The sequence below is a fragment of the Rhea pennata genome, chromosome 13 (genome assembly GCF_028389875.1).
Source record: "Rhea pennata isolate bPtePen1 chromosome 13, bPtePen1.pri, whole genome shotgun sequence".
NCBI lineage: Eukaryota > Metazoa > Chordata > Aves > Rheiformes > Rheidae > Rhea > Rhea pennata.
The window spans coordinates 5296201-5316979 of record NC_084675.1 but is presented as its reverse complement, the minus strand read 5'-3'; the positions used below and the strand labels follow the sequence as shown (position 1 = coordinate 5316979).

Below are 20779 nucleotides of genomic sequence, written 5' to 3'. Positions count from 1 at the left end.
TACGATAGAAAGATATGTTGGAGTACACTTTAAAGATGCCAGAAAGAGAGAATAAACTGTCCCGAAAGCAGCTGTTTCTCTTTATATATAATTTACACTACAGACTATAAATCTCCACAGACTTTTAAAAAGCTGTGTCAGTTTATCTGAGACAAAAATTCCTGTCTTATGCTATGGAAATGTTTACTGGGCTGTCAGATACCACTAATACGATTCACCTTGACTGAACACAGAAGTTAGAGCTTCTCTGGGGTCACTACTGTAATAGCAATAGATTTTTGGGCAGAATCAAGACAGTATTAGGTAAAGATCTTCAGGGAGAGAGTATATCTTCCTAGAGGCCTGCAGAATTAAGGCTACTCCTTTGATCTAAAAAAGTAATTAGTAGCAAGGTACTGCTACTGCTCTCACATCCCTACACCATTGGCACCTTTTGGTGAAGGGAAATTACCATGATTACAGACATCAGTTTCTCAACAGCTTGGTGGTGCTTTGTGTTAGTGTACTGTGGATCAAGGTTCATTCTACCACAGACTCACAGACTAAAAAGCAGTTATTATCCAAAAGAGACACTGCTATCAATTCAGACTAATGAATTACATGTGGCTGCATGTAAAACACTTTTTCCTTTTGACCTTGTCACATATTCTGAGCATTAAAACATTTTAATTACACTGTATTTGTATCTTGCTGCCTACAAAGTTAAGCCTTTTTGATGTAATGGTTAATAGCATCAATCTTAAGAGAGCAAGATATTTATGATCAATGTAATTGTTTTTTTCACAGAGGTACCTGTCACCAAAACCAGATTTTTCTACACAGTAGAAGTATTATAACTGTTAAACCAGAGGTTTTAGTATCTCTCAGTTCTAGAAGTAAAATCAGTACTGTCATTTGATAAGGACAAAAGCAGTGTATTATTCTGAGGACTTTAGACTGTAAATGATAAATGCTTGTCCAGAAATGGATCTAAGCATTATAACAAATCATAGTGTGAGTCAGGCTGGTGAGAAAAAAAGCAGATGCTATATAGGGATATATAAATACTATGTGTTGGATACAAATTAATCCTCCCTGCCCACTAAATAGCACTGTTCAGTCCTCCTCAGGAGTGGTATTTCCAGTTTGGGTACTAAAAGAATGTGTGGACCCACTAAGGAAAGGCCAGAGGAAGGCATTAAGAATGATCAGATATCTAGAAACTATGACCTGGGAGAAAAAAAAAATAAGGATTATTTAATCTAGTGAAGACTTCTAGTAAAAGAATCACAAAAACATGATTCAGATGTGCAAAAAGTAACTACAAAGAGAAAAGTGAAGTTTTCACCTCCACTGAGAATGGACTTAAATTGCAATGAGAAAGACTCTAGTGAGGTATTAGGAAAAACTGTCTCATGATATTACCAGCAATGTGCTGGAACAGATCAGCTAGGGAAGTCACAAGCTTTTTAGAAGAGCTTGAATAACCATCTGTCAAGAATGATGGATACAGAATTGATCCTTCTCAAGTTCCTCTCTAGCCTTACTTTCTGTGAAAGTTATGCTGAGCTGGTTTGTGCACAGTTCTTTGTTTTCCTCTGCTGGCAGGACTGGCCGCCACTGAGTGACTGTGAGAACTTGCCAAGGAGATCTTAGACTTACTGGCTTCCATTTTAAGCAGGCATCAGTTAGCCCAAATCTATTTCTGTGATCACTCCTTAAGTACTTGCAGTTGCAAAATATAAATAGTAATTTTATAATAATTATTATAAATAAAGCCTGATGGTATCTTTGTGGAGGCAGCTATATCAAACTGGGAACTGAACCACGAGACTTACGTGACCGCTTTTGTTAAGGAACACAAACAGTAGAGCAGAGTAAAGGAGTGCAGAAGGACTAGAGCCTCTGCTTGAAGGGCAAGCACGAGAGAGGAGTGCCACGGCCAGACCAAGCGTCTGAAGCAGCGTTGCTCAGGAGGCCAGGAGCCAGAGATGGCACAAGAAGCCTCTGGTGGCCAACAGGCTCGCCCCCGCCTCTGCGTCAGACTAGCGTGAGAATCTGCAAGGACGTTCCTGAAGTACGGCCGGCCTGACACTTCCTTTGGGGCTGAAAACAGAAGCAGCGCCTTTGAGCTGGAAGGCGCCTGACTGAGAGGAAGGAGCTGGGCGAGGGGCAGCTCCCAGCACTCCTCAGGGAAGCGAAGGGCCTGCGCTTGCTGGCCGCCGCACCTGGCCCTGCAGCTGCCCTCTGCGGTGGATCAGTGCGGAGCAAAGCCGTGACAAGCTTTCTACGCGTCTCCAGCTCCTCGCACCCGAGCGCCCGGCCTTTCCCTGGCAGCGACTCGCCCTCGGGGCCCACCGCGACCCAGGGGGCGGAGGCGGCGGCGGCGCGGCCGAGGCCGAGGCCGAGGCGGGCGCGGCATCGCGGCCCCCCGGCGGCTCATGCGCACTGGCCGGCGGGAGGCGGCGCGGCGGCGGAGCATGGCGCAGCGGGTGCTGCCGCTGCCCAGGCAGCAGTCCTTCTACCCGCCCACCGTCCCCAACCCCTTCGTCCACCCGCGCCGCCTCAGCGCCGGCGACAAGCTGCGGGTAAGGCGGCGGCGGGGGTGGGGGGAGCAGCGCTGCGCGGGGCTGCGCGGGGCAGCCGGCCCCGCGGGCGGCCGCGGCAGCGCGCCCTGGCGCTGCTGCAGGAGGAAGTTGTAAACTGTTAGATGCTGGCTGCGGTGCTTTCCTTTTTTTTCTTTTTTTTCTCCCCCCCAATCCTTCTCAATCAACTTGCCTATACCAGTATTATTTTTTTCCCCTCAAAATCAACGCGTTACCACCACAAGCTGAATGCTCATTTAAAAATACCACTTTCCAGTAGCTGGATGCGGCTGTATAAATAAACGTTTAAAACTGCCGCTCAGTGCTCTGAAATGGCCCTCCCTAACGCTGGGTGCCTGCCTGACAGGAGCGCTGTGGCTTGAGCCTAGTCCCCTAGACAGAGCCAGCTGCAGCACTAGAGTTCAGATTCATATTTAAAATAAAAAGAAGAAACCTTTACAACAAATATATATATATATATATATATATATATATCCTTTCCTGCAAAAGGAATCTGATAAGAGTATTTGATAAGATTTGATTGATCTGTTAAGTTGGCCATGAGCCAGCAATGTGCCCTTGTGGCCAGGAAGGCCAATGGTCTCCTGGGCTGCCTTAGGAAGAGTGTTGCCAGCAGGTCGAGGGAGGTGATCCTGCCCCTCTCCTCAGCCCCGGGGAGGCCTCACCTCGAGGACTGTGTCCAGTTCTGGGCTCCCCAGGACAAGAGAGACATGGAGCTACTGGAGAGAGTCCAGCGCAGGGCTACGAAGATGATCAGAGGGCTGGAGCACCTGCCCTGCGAGGAACGGCTGCGAGGGCTGGGCTTCTTCAGCCTGGGGGAGAGGAGACTGAATGGGGATCTGATCAATGTGTACAAGTACCTGGAGGGAGGGTGTCGAGGGGACGGGGACAAACTCTTTTCAGGTGCCCCGTGTGACAGGACAAGAGGCCATGGGCAGAAACTGAAGCACAGGAAGTTCTGCCTGAGCGTGAGGGGGAATTTCTTCCCTGTGAGAGTGACGGAGCACTGGCACAGGTTGCCCAGAGAGGCTGTGGAGTCTCCTTCTCTGGAGATCTTCAAAGCCTGCCTGGATGCAACCCTGTCTAACGTGCTCTAGGTGACCCTGCTGAGCAGGGAGGTTGGACTAGATGATCTCCAGAGGTCCCTTCCAATTTTACTGATTCTATGATTTCCTTCCCAAGTACTACCTGGTTTGCTTCCTCATCTAGCCTAGTGATAGAAAAGTGAGAGCAGGTTGGTTAAAGCAAAGATGCAAAAGATGTTTGCCATAAAAAGTCACTGTGTTTTGAAGTGAAGTTCTGGTAGCGCTCTCCTGTCAGAATCTGCACGGGGCACGTTTGCAATACATGCACGCAGGCCTGGCCACCTCGCACTTCAACTTTTATAAATTTTGCAACAAGCCTTTTAACGAGGTTTGCACTGTTGTTTTAAATAGTGTATTATTTCTGGAGAAAACAGAATTCCTGCATGCTATTTTAATCTCAGGAATGCAATGCCAGCCACTGTGTCAGAGACCTCAGCCGTAGAGCAAGGAGGAGGAGAACTTCTCTCTGATACAATAGGCTAAAAATAACTTTTTCTTCTCCTTTTTACTGTAATCCCATTTAAGGTAGTTAACTCACTTTAGGCTGATTTTAAGTCTCTTTTCTTGGCAGGCAAGCTGTTTACTTTTGGGACGCTTGGTCCCAAATTGCAGTGTGCACAACAGAAAGGGTACCACCAGCCTCACTGCCTGGTGTTGATGAGTCAGGTGAGTTAGTGGGCTGTGGAGACGAATGCAGGGCCAGCGCAGCGCTGGAGCATATGCGCCTCTGGGGGCACCTCCATCAGCAAGAGAGCAAACATTGTATTCCTGGGCTTTATTTTTTTTAAATCTTCTCTTTAAAAACTGAGCTGATGAACCAAATATGAACTGAGATCTGAAGGAGGACAATATACCTTTCAGTATGTGGACTCACTTGCTGCTTTTTCTGCTGTTTTTTTAAAATGTCTGAAGCTGATGTGCAACTAAATATTTTCTGTTTATACAGCACTTCCTCAAGTTATAAACAGTACTTGCCCTGGAGGTAGAGGAAATATGAGAGATACAGAAAACAATTTTAGATTGTCCTTTTCCTTATGTTTTGCTAGCAGCTTGAAACACCTCTCAGGTACATCTGATTAAGTACCTGTAGGCATGAGCCTCAAGGTAAAGGGTACCAATTTCTTAATGTGATCCAGAAATGGGCAGCTTTTTGTGCTGGCGGTTCTTTGTAGGGGATGCACAGACTGCTTTTAGAAGCTTGCAGCTTTAACCTTCAATCTCCACTTTTCCTTCAGGAGACAAGGATAAAAAAGAGATGGTATGTTTTAAAGTAAGATACACTCCTTACATAACTCCACAATGCACCTGAAAAGAAAAACACCCAGCTAGGATAGGGCCCCGTGGCACTGAGCTTTGAAGCACACGGCGATACTGCTACGTGCAGAGACATACAACCTTTTTGTAGAGTGTCTCACTGTTGCTTCTTTCTATTCTTTTCCCCTATAGCTGTGAAGACTGTGGGACACTTCTGACTGTCTCCTTTTTCCTATAAATGCCCACTCCTCTTCTGCCCTGTAATGTATTCTATGCTAGTTGGAAACTGGAGCGTAACCAGAGTGTTACTTTAAACTCAAATGAAGGGAAATGTCCCTCCTCTTTCCATTTAAATCAAGTGTAGTATGTCTTCATTCTGCTTGTGTTGTTATAGTCCCCCAAGCTGGATTACTCCTTTAACAAACATTGATAAAAACAGGTACTTTCAAAATCCTCTCTGGAGGTCAAAGCTGTATTTTCACAGGTTGGTGAACTCCTTAAATGTAAAGGCTGCAATTCCCTACCAAATGGAGCTGGAAAATGAAACAGGTTAGCTGTTTGCGTTTGACTCTGCTTCAGCTATAAAAACAGCATGTAGCCAGACCAAAAAGTGAAGTAGATTTTACAAGTTTTTGCAAATCCTTAAGTTGCTAATAGTTTACTTAGACAGTGAGATTTTCGTTCTTTGTTGTATGCAAAACACAGATCAACTGTCCTATGCTAAACATCTGCAAGCACAAAACAAGATTTTAAAATTTATTCAAATCCTTCAAGTTTCCATCTCCTGACTTAAATGGGTGACAATTTGTTATTGGGATGTTTTTTTGTTTCAGTTCTGTTCATCCTGATTGCTGGCTTGTCCTCCTAATATCAGAATTGCACTGCAAAGCACAAATAGTATTTAAATCATTATTAGTAATGATTCAGATTTATTCAGAAAAGGTGCTCCATGGACTAATGCAATGGTCAAGTATGTAGTGGGAAAAAACAGCATATTGAAAGCAGGAGTATTCTTAATGTTGACATAAAGAGGCAGATGGGCAGCCGGGAACAAGGGCGTACCGTGGACGCGCCTGGAAGGCTCTGTTGTGCTATGTGCATGCTGCTTTGGATGGCAGCACATCTGCTCACGGTGTTTCAGGTGTCGGGGCATTCTGCTGCGGTTGGGCTGTGTCCAGGCTCCCAGCCTGCTCTTGTGCCGCTTCCTCGATAACCTGCCAACAACTGAAGTTGAACTGAAATTCAAACTGGATGCTGTGGCTTTCTGATAAACCTGTTTTTCTCCTTCCCTGGCTCCTGACATCACTGACAATGTAACCCCATGTGTCACTTGAGGAGCAGTCTGCAGCAGGACTGGGACCTGCACTGCAAGAACTACTAGCTGCAGCAGTGACAGGTTATGCATTCAGCGTAGACACCTTAAATAAAAAGTATACAGGTGACTCCAAACTTGGGGAAGGGTTCTTCAGATGACTCAAAATAATTACTGCATTGAAAAAGTGGAGTGCGTCTGATCCTATTTAGTAGTTTCTAAACTTGAAACTTTTATTTTTTATGTGTATTTTTCTCCGGCACGTTTTCTTTCCTAATCTACCTTGACCTTTCTCTTGTCCTTTTCTTACCCTACTCTGCAGTTGATGGAGCAGAAATCTGTTCTGCCTCATTACACAGTGACCCAGAAAGCCAATAGCCTGCATCAGCACATCAGTACCACCTGTGTATCTGCCTAAAATAGATTAATGAATTTATCAAAGTTTTGAGGGAGCAGTTCTTTTGTTTCTGGTATTGCACCCTTTATTTTCAGTGTAGGTCAGTGCATATATATTCCTTCCCCTTTTTTCAGAAAGATAAAAGGTAATTTAAGCCAAAATACACTGGCTTATGCTCATCTTGCCTCTTCTGCTTTACTGAATTGAGATGAAGTATTGAGCTGTGGCTGTAGATCGTCTACAAGAGGACACATATGGAAGAAAGAATATTCATTGGGTTTCAGCAGACAAGCAACATATCTTGTTTGGTTTAACTTGTTACCTGGCTTTTTCACATTCTTCATGATAGGCACCAAAAGAAGGTGAGAACAATAAATATCCCAAGGCTAAATCTCTCAGACTCAGCTACTGAATCCCCTTCTGTGATCCAGAACAGCCCTTTTCTTGTTGTCCATGAAGTTGTGGTTCACAGGATTTCAGAATCACAGAATAGTTGAGGTTGGAAGGGACCTCTGGAGATCATGTAGTCCAATGCCCCTGCTCAAGCAAGGCCACCTAGAGCATGGTGCCCAGGAGTGTGTCCAGATGGCTTCTGAATATCTTCAAGGAGGGGGACACCGCAACCCCTCTGGGCAACCTGCTCCAGTGCTCTGTCACCCTCACAGTAAAAAAACCCTTTTCCTTATATTCAGACAGACCTTCCTGTGTTTCAGTTTGTGCCCATTGCCTCTCATCCTGGTTATACATTCATAGGTAGTCATACACAAATTTTATAGCAGAAGCATTGTATGCTTCAAGAACAGAATAATCATCGCTGTGAAATTTAACATTCACAATTCTCCATTGCATGAAACCTATAGGAAATGCTCACATCTCTCCTGAAAACTTGCTATGCTGCAGTGCTTACAGAATGTAGGCAGCACCACAGCGTACATGCTTCTCATCCTCATTTACTTACACTGCATATCTGCTTTTGTGTTTGGTACCTTGTCACTGTGTTTTTGGGAGCACAGACCCCAGTACTGAAGGGCCACAGTTCCTGTTCAGTCCCTGTTGGTACTGCAGGCTTGGAGACCATAGACAGAAGCTCTCTTGAATGCTGAACTGCAGTAAGACAATACTATGACAAGAATGAAGGAATTTGGGTGAAGGGAAAGGACTATGTCTGGGAAAGGAAAATTAGACCCAACCTAGTACATCAAAGAATTGGATGAGTAATACTCAAAAATGCTTATCTTCCAGATGTACCACAAACACATGCTCCCTTTAAAGGGAAGAGGTAAACTAAAATCCAGTATATTGCTTAATAATAATAGTTCAAGTATATAAAACAGAACTGAATTGTACGTCATTTATTATTCATAGCCTTGCTTCTCCTGAACAGTTAAGTAGTCATTTCTGAAGAGCAGACTAGAAAGGCTCATTTTGAGAGAGGAATACTGTTGCTCAGTTGTAGGTTTTTTTAAAAAAGATTGTGGAGCTCACAGGCTGCCTAATCCAAACTCGTTATCTGATCTGGCACTGCATACTCACAAAAACTTGCCCATTCCTTCACCATGTTAAAATCCACTTGACAGTTGCTGGCATTTTGTGACTATGAAGCATTCAGATTTAACTTTCAAAATAGTAACTTAGCAGATCACTTGTAACTATTTGTTTGATTAGACGTGTAAAACTTTAGACTAAAAGTAATGAATGAAATTCTTGTTGTAGAGGTAGTTAGGCTGATACCTCCCCAAAAGACATGCAGTTTCATGCAAGCTTTTTAGATGAATTCACCATATGTGCTACATATCATCAGAAGAGCCGCAGAACAAAGAGTGTTACTACAGCATGGTGGGGTAAATATTTTCCAAAATAGTTACACTAGCATAATTCTCCTTGAATAGCATTTACACTAGTTCTGAAATGGCAGAGCTGGCCGTCTGTGATTACCAGTGCACCTGTATACTAAGTTTGAGGGACTTTTAGAAACATAGTCCAAATAAAAACTATTCACTATGACAATTCTGCTTTGGGTGCATATTGTGTTGTGCTTATGTATAAATACTGAGCCAAAAGGACTTTAACCATTTACTGGCTTGCTTGAGTGAGACATTGTGGCTTTCTCCCAGGATGTGGTATGCTGCCACGGCTCAGCTACCTTCCGGGACCTGGGCTTGCTCAGTCTGCACAGTGCTGTGTTGCGCCATAAAGGCCAACCTCCAGGATATAATTTCTAAGCTAATTTACTAGGGTAAAGCAATTAAGAATTTCCTCCTGCCCTGCCCTGTAGCATAGCTAGCTATTAGCACTGTGCCAGTACACCTGCTTCATGGAGCTGTGCAGGTGTGACACAGGTGGGAAATCCCTTTTGGCATCGGGGCTGGGGATGGTGTTTAGGGATTATTCACAACAAGGGTGCGTTAGCGATTCTCCCCTGCTTCCCCAACAGTTGTTCCTAAAGAACTGAGGGAGCAGTAACTGCAGGGTGAGCTTGCATCTGCTTTTTGCTGACTTTGCTACCAAAGCCCGTGTGGCTGTGCCTTGGCTGGCTATGTCCACAGCAGATCTCTCCCAACCATTTGCTGCTTCAGTTAAAGTATACTTCAGCTGCTGCAAGCTAATAACAGAGTGTCCTGACTGGGGGGAGGAGGGGGAACTAAGCTTTCTCAACTTATTCTGAAAAACTCAAGGAGGTCCTAGCAAAGAGCTTAACATCCAAGATCCTTCAAAGGGGATCTCCATAGTCAGAAGGCTCCTACGACACATGTATGGCAAGTGGCGAGCAAACCCCTTCCAGGTGGTGGCAAACAGCCAGGAGCAGCTCCGGCAGGCTCCCAAGGTGCTGTGCAGGCAGAACCCAAGCCTTTGACCACAAGCTTCCTTCTGCGTGAATCCCAAGTCACAGCTAGGGAGGCTTAAGTTGTTTCACCTGTGTACTGCTCCAAGCAGTAGTAGTGAGGAGCACTTGCAGCATTAGCTGTGACTCAATGCAAGATTTGTCGTTTTAGGAAGACAAAAGTACATTTTAATCCTCTTAGCAGTCCTGCTTGGCTCATGGCCAGGTTGCAGTTTGTGGCGGAAGGCTCAGTAGTGGATACAAATATCAGCTGGTTGTATGCTTGTGACCTTGTGTGAGTGTGAGCTAAAGCCAAAGAGTGGTGCCTGCTGTTGAGGCTCAACAGTATCCAAGCTCAAAACCCCAGTGGTTTCAGTGCTAACTTGTAAAAGGCTACACAGAACTGCTTCCCCCTTTCAGGTAGGTGATACATGCTGGAATCATTAACGCTTTTCTTATTAAATCATGTAGCAGTAATGTAAGTATTTTAAAGTCCATGTTATATAACGAAAGAGATATCAAAGTCCTGTTGATACCATTTCTTACGCTTTCCCTTCTTTTTTTCCAGACTGTTCTTCTAGGGGTTATTTTGCTACCGCTCCGTGCCACATGCATTGCATTCATTTTATTGCTGGCATGGGTATTTGCATCCATTGCGACTTTTCGCCACCCTGGAAGAGGATCTGTACCACTTAAAGGATGGAGAAGGTAAAAAGTGACTGATGCTTGTGGAAAACTCTACGCTTGCCTCTTTTCTTAAAAAAAAAAACCCACAAAACTAGATTCTGAAACTTTTCTTTACACCCCTTTTCTCCTTTCGATTAAAGAGGGAATCCTCAATCAAATCTTAATTTATGTAAGAACATACTTTACCCATTTAGATAAAGCAACTTTTTGATGAGTATATTTTATAGTAATAGTGAAGCTTCTCTGATCTTCCATAAGTATCAGATCATTTTAAATGCTTTTTTAATGTCCTGAGTCTAAAATAAAATGTTTTTTTAAAAAAAAATCTTTCAAAAAAAGACTATCTGTCAGCCAGGACTGATTTTAGTAATAATGCAGCTAGGAATATTTGAGAAAGGAAACTAAGTAAGAAAGCTTATGTTGCATAGGAGGCTGAGGTTTGTGTAGCTGTTGTTATCCCTGCTACGCTCTCAACGGTGAAAACAGTAGCTTTGACAGCTCCTCTCTTAGCTACGTTCCCCTCAAAGGGCTATTTTACATCTGCATGTGTGGATTCGAGGTTTTAGTCACTTGACTTTTGGCCTCAGAGTAACTTCTAGATGCAGTTTGCATCTACATGCAGAAAAAGGAAAAATGGGAAGTGAATTCTAGCAAGGCCAAGAGATTAAGGAAAGTCCTGTTAGGAAACCTGTTCCTCAGTAAGGGAACACTGTCATTTAATCTCACTTGCTTAAACCTCGTAGTAAAAGAAGAGTATCAGAATTAATGTGATTCAGACAGTCCTTACAAGAAGGACGCTGAATCTGGTAATTACCCCTCTCTGCCAATGGTGTCATACTACAATGCTATAAAATATGGCAGGAGAACCAGTATGCCTGGGAGGGTGTTTTTGGAAGGTGCTGTGTGTTGCCATATCTTTAAAATTCGCTACAGTCCCCTGCGCTCTCTCTGTCAGTAGGATTGCTACCCTACTATGCCTGGCACACTGAGAAAGCTTACTTTTATGGGCTTCTGTTCGAAAGTGTGAAAGAAATACTAACTATAAGATGGGTGATACTCTTGTGTTTCTATTTTTAAAGGAGGATGATCCAGACAGCCCTTTCATGCCTAACTCGTACCATGTTCTTCATAATGGGTTTCCGAGTTAAAGTGAAAGGGAAAATAGCAACTCCGCTGGAAGCCCCAATCTTTGTTGCAGCTCCTCATTCAAGCTTTTTTGATGCCATCATTTCTGCCCTAACTGGGATGCCGTCAATGGTGTCTAGGGCAGAAAACCTGTCAGCTCCACTATTTGGCAGTAAGTATTTATGAAAAAATAAAATATTCAAAGTCAAAAAGTCGACACGAGCCCAAAATCTTAACTTTGAAAGTGATTTAGGGTCAGGCTTTCATAGGCCTTTATCTATCTAAAGATACAGGCAGACACTACTGAGATCTTTCAAAGCAAATAATTTCCAGCAATATCTTTCTGTATTGGTCAGAACATCTGAAAGTATGCTGTTTCCTTTCAGAAACAGGATATCATATCACTTTAAATTTGCTTCATATTGAAAGCCTGTTTCATAACTGCTTAAACTGGAAATGTTCTCTGAAAATTCTCACCCTAGGTAGCTTGAAAAATCTGTTTGACTGCCATCTATTAACAGTCTGGTCCACAAATGAAAAACTCCAATTGCTGAAGGTTGTTCCAAAACAGACCCAAACTACAGCAGCCTGAAAAATACCATGTTCATAAATTGAAACTTGCAGGCACTGTTACACTTTTTTTTTTTTTTTTTAATGGGAGTAGAACAGAAGGAATTAAAGAGAATGCAGAGAATGGAAAAGATCGGAGGAGTCATGCTTCTATTTTCTCTTCCTTTTGGCACAGAAAGATTTCCTGTTTGAATTATTACTAGAATCAGCTGTAGATTTTTGCTAGCTGTTATCTTTTCTCCCTATAGGACTCTTAAAAGAAAAAGCCACCACTGACTCAAAATGAAACTGAGTAAGCTACATAGAAAATTGACTTTGTGGGAAATAAACTGAGTGGAAACATACTGATCTCTTAAAAGCTCAGAAATGGGACATAGGAGATAATTCTTCCTCTGTTTTCTTGTACCTCGTTGCTATGTTCACACGCTCAGGTGTGGACTCTAGACCAACTGAGTTTTGTTCTCTACTGTTTACACACGAGCATGTACACAGCCGTGTATGCTTTGTATCGCAGAGGTGCGTCTCACTCACCCCTTCAGCATGGGCTTAAACTCCTGTTTATTGCATCTTGAATGGGTTACACCCAGGTATGGCCAGACAGGCTACAACGCAATCCCTGAGCAGATAACTGAGTGTGTTGCTTCCTTAGACCTCTGTGCAAATGCTCAGTGAAAGATGATAAACAACATAAGTAGAATGTACTTGGCTTGCCAGAATTTGGCATGCTTCTGCCTGCTGCCAGGCTTCTCGCCTGGCAGCGTCGGTATGTCTGTGCCTTGCTTGCCCTTTTGAAGAACGAAGACAATAATGATTTTCTATCTAATTAGTCTGAAACCTTTTCGTGCAGAGTCTGTCTCCTACTGTGACAACACCAAGCTTTTGTAACAAGAGCACCTGGAACCCGTATTTAGTCTGGACACTAGTGTAAGATGAATAAAATTTGGATCTCTTTCACAGCAATTTTAAGTTCTCTTCAGCCTGTATCCGTGTCACGTCAAGACCCTGATTCACGAAAGAATACAGTCACTGAGATAACTAACCGGGCAGTATCAGGAGGCCAGTGGCCACAGGTAATAAATATACTGCTATTTTTCTATAATGCATTCATTTTCGATACACACTGAATCCCAGTAGCAGGCAGTGCCCAGGTGAATGGGATTCTGCTGATGTATGAAGATTAGGTCACCTCTTGGGTATGTGGCTGGTTTAGAAAGGCAAGAAAAGAGCCTGGTGCCCAGGAAGAGTTTTGTTGACAATAAATCGTTAAAATCTAGCCAGTACTGATTGCTGTTCTAAAATGCAGGTGCTCTGGACTCTTTTCCATATTTAAGTCTTAATATGCTATCTTCAGTGTAGTAGATGACTTGCATTTTTATATATCAGTCACTTTTCTCAAGCTAGCTTGTGTGCGAGAAGCTATGTTGCAGAGCTGCGCTCACAACAGGTAGGGGATGAGATGAGTTACTCCAGTCTCATGGTCTAAGCTGCCCTGTGAGTGGTACTTAAGCTGAAAACACTGATTTTGTTTGTGGTTGATAGTTAAAGGTGGAGCTCAGTTTGCTTTTCTCCAAAGATATCTTGTATGGATCTGTATATAGTTTCATGCTTTGTGTTTTGAATTAATTCTTGATTTCTTTCTGTAGTAGTTTATTTTCCTTAAAATAAAAAGCAAAAAGCTCAAAGAAGTGACTGGTTTAGTAGTGAAAATGAGATCTGTTTAGTCATAGTTGGCTACTTCCTAAATGACTGAGGAAAGTTAAATTTTGCTTCACTTACATTCCAATAAATAGTTCTTGAGGAAGATTAAAACAGGCTAGGGAAAAACAGACTCCAGCAGCAGAGATTTCTACTGTGGGACTTGAATGCACTGCTCTGGTTTATATGGATTGTCCAGAAACAGAGAATGCACAAGTGTCCCTGCTTGCCAGCCTCGGGGGAGGGGGGGACCGACACGTGCCACTTTTCCTAGAATGCCTTTATTTATTTCATCAAGCATTTTCACTTACAAGATGCTCTTTAGTTAGTGTTTGGGATACTTCAATTTGATTCATAAATACCTTTTTCTAAGCTGCCCTAAACATTTTAGAGACTCCATCTTTTCTTTTTTTCAATTTTTCAAGGGTATGGAGGATTTTAAATATGCATATGTCAAAGCCAGGAAGGCTTTTTTTTTGTGCTTAGAAACTGTGCTGATGCTTATGATTTGCTAAGCAGTTATGGATGAAATCGTTCCAGCAAAGCTCTGGTAAACTTAAACCTCTGCTGAGAACAGCATGGGGAGGTAAGAAGAATTGGCTTTACACCAATTCTACTCTTGGAATAAAAACTGGATCTATATTATGGCATAAATACACTTGGAGATTCCCAGTTTACGTGACTCATAGATCGAGTCAGCAGGAGAACTGGGGGTGTCACTGACTGATTCCTAGTCTTGTGCTTTGGCCACATCTTCCTACTCCTCTCTCTTTTTGAGAAACATGATCACAAGATGATGCCTGCCATGTGCCTGTCAGAGGACCTGGGTTGAATTCTCTTGGTACAGTAAAAAGAAAGAGCAGATGGATTCCCAATTCCTTCTTCTTAGAACACAGCAGGCTGGGCAACGCTGGTGCTTATTGAGAGCATGATGACCTGATTGTTGCTTCTTCCAAACCTCTACCAGCACGAAGGAGAAGGAGGGAATGATTTCTTAATGCTTGGTCAGCCACTAATACGTGGCTTACAACATATGCCAAGCAGAAACATCCATTTTTGTACCCACAGCATCAGCAAAGCACTTCTGAATACAGAACTCCTAATGCAGAACTAACTGTAAACAGATATGTTGTTCTAGGCATCCCTGCACTTCAGCTCTGTCTCTGTGATACCTTAAAACAGCCCGTGGCTCTCAGGTATGAGCTGCTGATGCCTTCTTTCATCCAGCCTTGACCCGTCCATTCAGACGGAATGAGAGCACACCCTCAGCATCCTTTTGATCCAGACCAGCTCTGGTGCAGAAATTTTGTAGATCCTGCAGTGCTATGAGAGTGTATGAGAAACATACAGCTGCTCTGTATTCCTTAGGGGAATTCAGTGTGTCACACTGCAGCTCACTGAACATCTAATATCTTTCAGAAGCTATTTCTGAAGCCTTCTGGGTGTTGGGTGTGTGTGAGTCATTCGGGGGCTGAGGCTACACAGAAGTGTGTAATGCCTTTGGGTGCAGTGGCATCTCCTCTCTCTGCCTTTGGCTGCTGCCCCTTAAACTGTGATCGTCTCGTGGCAGCTGGCACTTTGACTCCTGCTGCCAGCGTCTGCGCCTGGGACCGCTCAGGTACCTTGTGTGCTTTGGGGCAGCCCACACTCCTTGATGTGTGCTGTACCCGGCAGTTCAGTAAGCAGCTGCTGGCGGAGAAACAATTCTCATAGTATTACTAACACTAAAAACTTCATTTGAAACAGTGAAAGCCTTTCATATCATATTTCTGAATTGGAAAAGGTCTTTCCCCAAAATTGTTCTCTTTTAAAGTAATTTTCAAAATCAAGGTTAATCAGATGACTGTTACTGTGGGCATCTTTCACTAAGGCATTCAGTTCCCGTTGACACAGTGATAATATTCTTGTGAAGCAGTGTAACATATTGCAAAGCTTGCATAAGCTTCATGTAACTGATACTAGAGTATAACTCATTTATGAAGTGAATATGTATTTGTTTTGTTTCTCTTTGAATTCAAGATACTAATTTTCCCAGAAGGCACCTGTACAAACCGATCTTGTCTGATCACCTTTAAACAAGGTGAGAGATTCTGTTGATTCTTTGTTGGAAAATAATGTGTAAAATACAAGTGCTGTAGTAATGTCTTACATCACTAAAACTTCAATTTCATTGTTTTATACTATTGAGCTAATTTTTCTAATTTTTGATATTTTATAGGATGCAAAATGTCTGTGTTGTACACTGGTTAGTTGATTGAGTTTCTTTCTAGGTACAGTTTTCCTCTAATATGCCCTGTAATTTTAGTTCCTCAAATGCTTGACTATTATGAGATAAACTACCAAAATGCCTGCTACTTACAATTTGCTTTGAGCTCAACTTACAGTCATGCCTTCTTAAATTCCTGTAAATCTTTGCTATGCAAGACTTAGCAACCAAATTATGAAATTTATTCTGTGTAGTGTTTAGCAACATAGGCAGATAGACTATTTTTAACACAGATAGGTACTTGATAGCATCACTGACCATTAGGCTGTTGTATCGCACTTCCGCTGAAGTTCTGGGCCTTCTTACTGTGGGCAGTGTCCTAGGTATCAAACTAGTACTACACATGCAGATCCCTATCACTTATCAAGATGATCAGAACAGAGGAGGGAACAGGAAATGCTGATCAGCCTTACGAAAATCTAATCCTGGCAATGAATGGCAATCAATAGGGAGATAATGCATAGAAAACAAATTTGAACAGTCCAAGAACCTGAGGCAGCTTTCTCCTTGAGATGGGGATTAGCACTTTTCTGTCTGACATCTCGCTAGTTACCTTGCTGATTTAAAACAAAGCAACTAACTCTCCACTCTTCTAGCATTTAAAAAAATTCTCCTGACAGATACCATATCTTACATAAATTACTTAAAATTTCCAACTGCTATATTAAGCTCAGTCTTACTAGCACTCATCTATGGTTATAGGTGCCTTCATTCCACGAGTTCCTGTACAACCTGTGCTGCTCCGATACCCCAACAAGCTGGTACGTACAGTGTTCTTCTACCACCAGCTGGTTATCTGAAATGCAAAATTCTGACTTAAGATGTATCTGAGATGGTATTTTGCTTTGTCAGTGAGGAATCTGCCGCCCTAAGCATCAGCATTGGAAAGCATTGGAGTAAGCCAGGCTTCCTGAGGGCCAGCATGCTGCAGCTGCTCTTCTGATTGTGAAAGTGTGCTGCAGGCTCTCTGCTTAGCTAGAGCTAAAGAAGAGTGAGTGGCAGCAGGGGGGAGAAGCATTGTGGCGGAAGTTAGAAATTTCTTGCAAAGCCACAGCGCCTGTTTCTTGAACACTAAAATTCAGACAACAACTTCCCTACTACGTATCATTTTTTGTTTAAGTGTAAAGTATTTTTTCTGCAGAGGGGCTTGCCAGCGGAACGAAAGCAAAGCTGAAGGACGCAGCACCTCCCGCCCTGCTCCTTCAGGCAGCTTGGCAGGGCACCTCTGCGCATGAATCTTTCTGTGCGACCTTCCCCCGTTTTGCGGAGTAAATGTCTAGCAGTGTTTCCCAGGGATACAGGCCAATGGTTCTGCTTCACTGACAGGTGTAATGCTGGGACCCAAGTCCAGCAACTTGCTAACTTTTTATTTGCTAGTCATCCAGCAAATACAGAAAAGACCAAACTTTTCATTCCTAATGGTTTGTAAGGTGAAAACCCAGAGAAGAGTACTGTTGTTGTTGTTGTTATAAGGCTTTCATGCCATGAACGGAGTACAGATTTCTTTTTAAATCCTTTTGGAGGTCAGTTTCAAATCAGCGACCTGAACCGCTGAAGGGGATTGGCATTGCAATCACTGATAGGATTTAAGGATCTGCAATATACATTGTAAAGGTGATATATAGGAAGTAATAAATAGAGTAAGAAAAAAGAAAAGGCAAAGGAAAAAAAGCAAAGAAAAGGCATGATAGATTACCCAGGCTGTGATGCCCTTGAAAACTAAATGCAGCTTATTTATGAGGGTGCCTCTTTAAAGGGACCAGAGAAGTCTTCTGGAAAACTCTTATTAGGTTGTTGGGTCTCCCTCCCCCCCCCCATACACACTTCCACTGTTTGAATTAGAATGAAAATTTTAAAAAATTTAAATAACTACATAAATTTAATTCCCAATTATTGATATTTCCAAAGTCTGTCATGCTTATTTCCAATTTTTTAAGACAAGGAATCCTAGTCATATTAACACTTTTATTTTCACCACAGGCCTATAAAACCATCATCTGTTTCTACTAAACTTGTGCATGATTTACACTGTAACTTACTGGTTCTTTAGCATTCATCTAGTTTTGTCATATATTTCTGCGTTGTTTGTTTGTTTTCTGTAGGATACCGTGACCTGGACATGGCAGGGCTATTCATTGTGAGTTTCTTAATCCTACTGAAAATTACATATAGATATATTTTTTTTTCTCTGTTGCTAAATAGTTTGCCAAATGGATTGAGCTAAGCCAAGACACATGTTCTTCTAGTCTTGTTTTTATGAGGGGAAAACTTGGGGATAATACTGTTTTGCAGCAGATTTTCAATCTGATTGGCTTTTAATGGCTAGGGAGAGGGTCTGCAACAGAGCTGTTTCTAGCTCTGCCTCTGTTGTTTCACTTTCTTCTATGTTTTGCCTTTACACATACATGTTACACTAGAGCAAGAAAAGGATTTGAAATTCTTTTGGGGACTAGCATAGTCATTAAAAGCCATAGATGTTAACAATTTACTGTATGGTATACAAACCCGAAAAAAGAAACGTTATTTTACGCCTTCCATTTATCCATTCCTCTACCTCATTTGAAGAGTTACACAGGAGTAAATTATGCTATGCAAAGCAAGTATGACTATTCCCCCTCTTTCTATTCTGATGTTCTGGGACTCTTCTTTAGGTTTTTAATCTTGCCTGACTAAACAAAAGCAATTGTTGTTTTGAGATCCTAGCAAAGAGGCTGTGTATGGTGTTCGACATTGAAACAATAATGAATGTTTCAATAGACTCTTTAGGCTATGCATCTTTGCTTAGCTCTAAACACAGGTGGCTCTCTAATATACTCAAGCATTCTATTAAATTACTAAAAAATACCCCATCTTTATAAACTGTACTGAAAATGTTAAACTACTGTATGGAAAATATTTGTCTTATAATTATTCATTAAAACAATATGTGGATTTGCAGAATACTTATGCCATGTTTTCCTGTGGAACAGGTAGTGTATCTAAAAGATACAGCAGTACTGATTGACAAAGTGACTAAAATTTTTAAGGCAGCATTTTTTTTTTCATGTTCAAATGTATTCAAGCCATAACTGAACTACCAGAGGAGACCGCAACTGCCTTTTAAGCTATTGTTAATTAATCCTAGTACCAGCACAACCAACGCACCTGTAGAATGGACATTATGAAAGCTGACCTAGTTGAAAATGCCAACCTCTTATTTAGTTTCCCAATAACTTTTTGCTTATGCCATCCAATTATCAACATATTAACTGTTATTTGTATTGCAAGTTCAATAGCATACTATAGATTTCTCCCTGTGAAGAACTTATGCTGGAAGATTGCAAAGAATAGGAGGGCGTCCTTAAGATACGAGAGATGGCGTAGAAATTGGTGAGGAAAGAAATGAAGTCAGAGGTATTTCTGTGGAAAGGAGGAGGTTGCCTATTCATTACAAGTTGAGAACTGCTCTAAGCATGGTGGTTGGATAGTGAGGGCTCAAACTGAAACCTGTGAGAAGGTCAAAAGGAAGAACTTGGAAAAATCATGACAGGGGATGGTTAGTGCAGAAGCCCAAGATTCGTAACAAAGATATCTGTGACTGAGAGCAGAAAGTTCCTTGCACAGGTCTGCTGATGACTATGTGCAGAACGGTCACGCTCTGAGTGTTGCTGCCAGGACAGATGCTATTAGTCTCCTCAGAAACCTCCGGACACAGATTCTGCTTTCACTTGCTGCTTCTTTCCTGCTTTTGTATCTTACTGGAAGGAATGCCTAAAACTACATTTTACAAAATCAAGCATTGAGAGTGGCTTCCTACATACAGCAGAAAGGATTGCTTGGTTCTTCCACTACATTTTGCCTTTCTTTTCTTTCTTATTCTTTTTCTTTTTAATCCAAAATGAGAACAGAAGATTGCTTGATAAGCAATAATTTACAACATTTAAAGTGAAGAGCGTGTATTTCTGCTTAAAAGTTGTAGTGAAATGAACAAGCCAGTCAGAAGTGAAAGTAATTACATTTATCCTTTTCCCCAGCTTCTCCCTCCCCCTACTTGTTAATGTTAAAATTAGTGACTATTTCTTACAGCACAGAAGGTCCCAGACATACTGGCAATTCATTAACAAGCTTCTGTACACACTACATAATGTGCAAAATGGCGAGCAGCTATAAACAATTCCTTGTTTCGCTTCTGAGAAGGAAGTTGCTGGTCCAATTTTGCAGATGAGAGAAGGAAAGATACAGAAGTAGAGCTACTTGTCAGAGTCAAAGCTGTTAAAGCTTTAAAATCCAGTACCTCTTCACCTCTTAAGAAAAATAAAATAACATATGCATTTTGCTAGCTGAAGAGTTATATGGTACTATTAACCTGCATGACAAGTGCAAAGACAACAAGTTGCCTGCCCAGTTACAGAGCAGTGGGTATATGCAGAAGCCCGATTAAAAAAAAGTATCAGAGCAACAGTTCAGGAAGCTTGCCTGCAAGGTATTTAACAACCTTGCCCAGTATCAGCTGTGTTTTGGTTGATGCTTTAAAAAGTTTCATCTACTGATGTGTAAAAACTATGTTTAAAGTAAGTAAAATGTATTTTTCTTCCTCTTTCTTCCCTGTTTGCAGCAAAGAGCTGTGCCTAATGACGCTGTGTCAGCCTTTCACAAGAGTAGAAGTTGAGGTAAGAACTAGAAATATTTTTATTCTACAATTCAGTAACTGGGGAGCTTATACTTTAATAGACTGTATTATTCATGTTATTAGTAACTGAAAATGAACACTAAACAAATGTCTCAGCAACCAGAACAGAATGACAGAGTAATATATTTACATTTGTCCTTACCTATGTATCTCTTAACCTGATGAGTTGCTAAATGAAAGCTGTCAGAAGTGCCTGTATTTTTCAAGCATTATGAAACCATTGCTATCACTACATGCATTTTACAAATGTTTCAACTAAGAATTATTTTAACATGTTAAAAGGTATTTTTTTTTTCTCTCCCCACCTTCTCAT

At 41.9% G+C, this 20779-nt stretch overlaps 1 protein-coding gene across 1 annotated transcript in view; it reads left to right on the top strand.

Annotated features, from left to right (window-relative positions):
• The first annotated feature begins 2449 nt into the window (after window positions 1–2449).
• Window positions 2450–20779, top strand: part of LPCAT2 (lysophosphatidylcholine acyltransferase 2) — a 34118-nt gene continuing 15788 nt past the window's right edge. Inside the window, exons 1-8 of the mRNA XM_062586691.1 lie at window positions 2450–2567; window positions 10023–10162; window positions 11221–11438; window positions 12794–12906; window positions 15551–15611; window positions 16500–16558; window positions 17900–17934; window positions 20392–20446. Coding sequence (XP_062442675.1) covers window positions 2460–2567; window positions 10023–10162; window positions 11221–11438; window positions 12794–12906; window positions 15551–15611; window positions 16500–16558; window positions 17900–17934; window positions 20392–20446 — 789 coding nt within the window. The 5' untranslated portion in view covers window positions 2450–2459. The remainder of the gene's footprint in view (window positions 2568–10022; window positions 10163–11220; window positions 11439–12793; window positions 12907–15550; window positions 15612–16499; window positions 16559–17899; window positions 17935–20391; window positions 20447–20779) is intronic.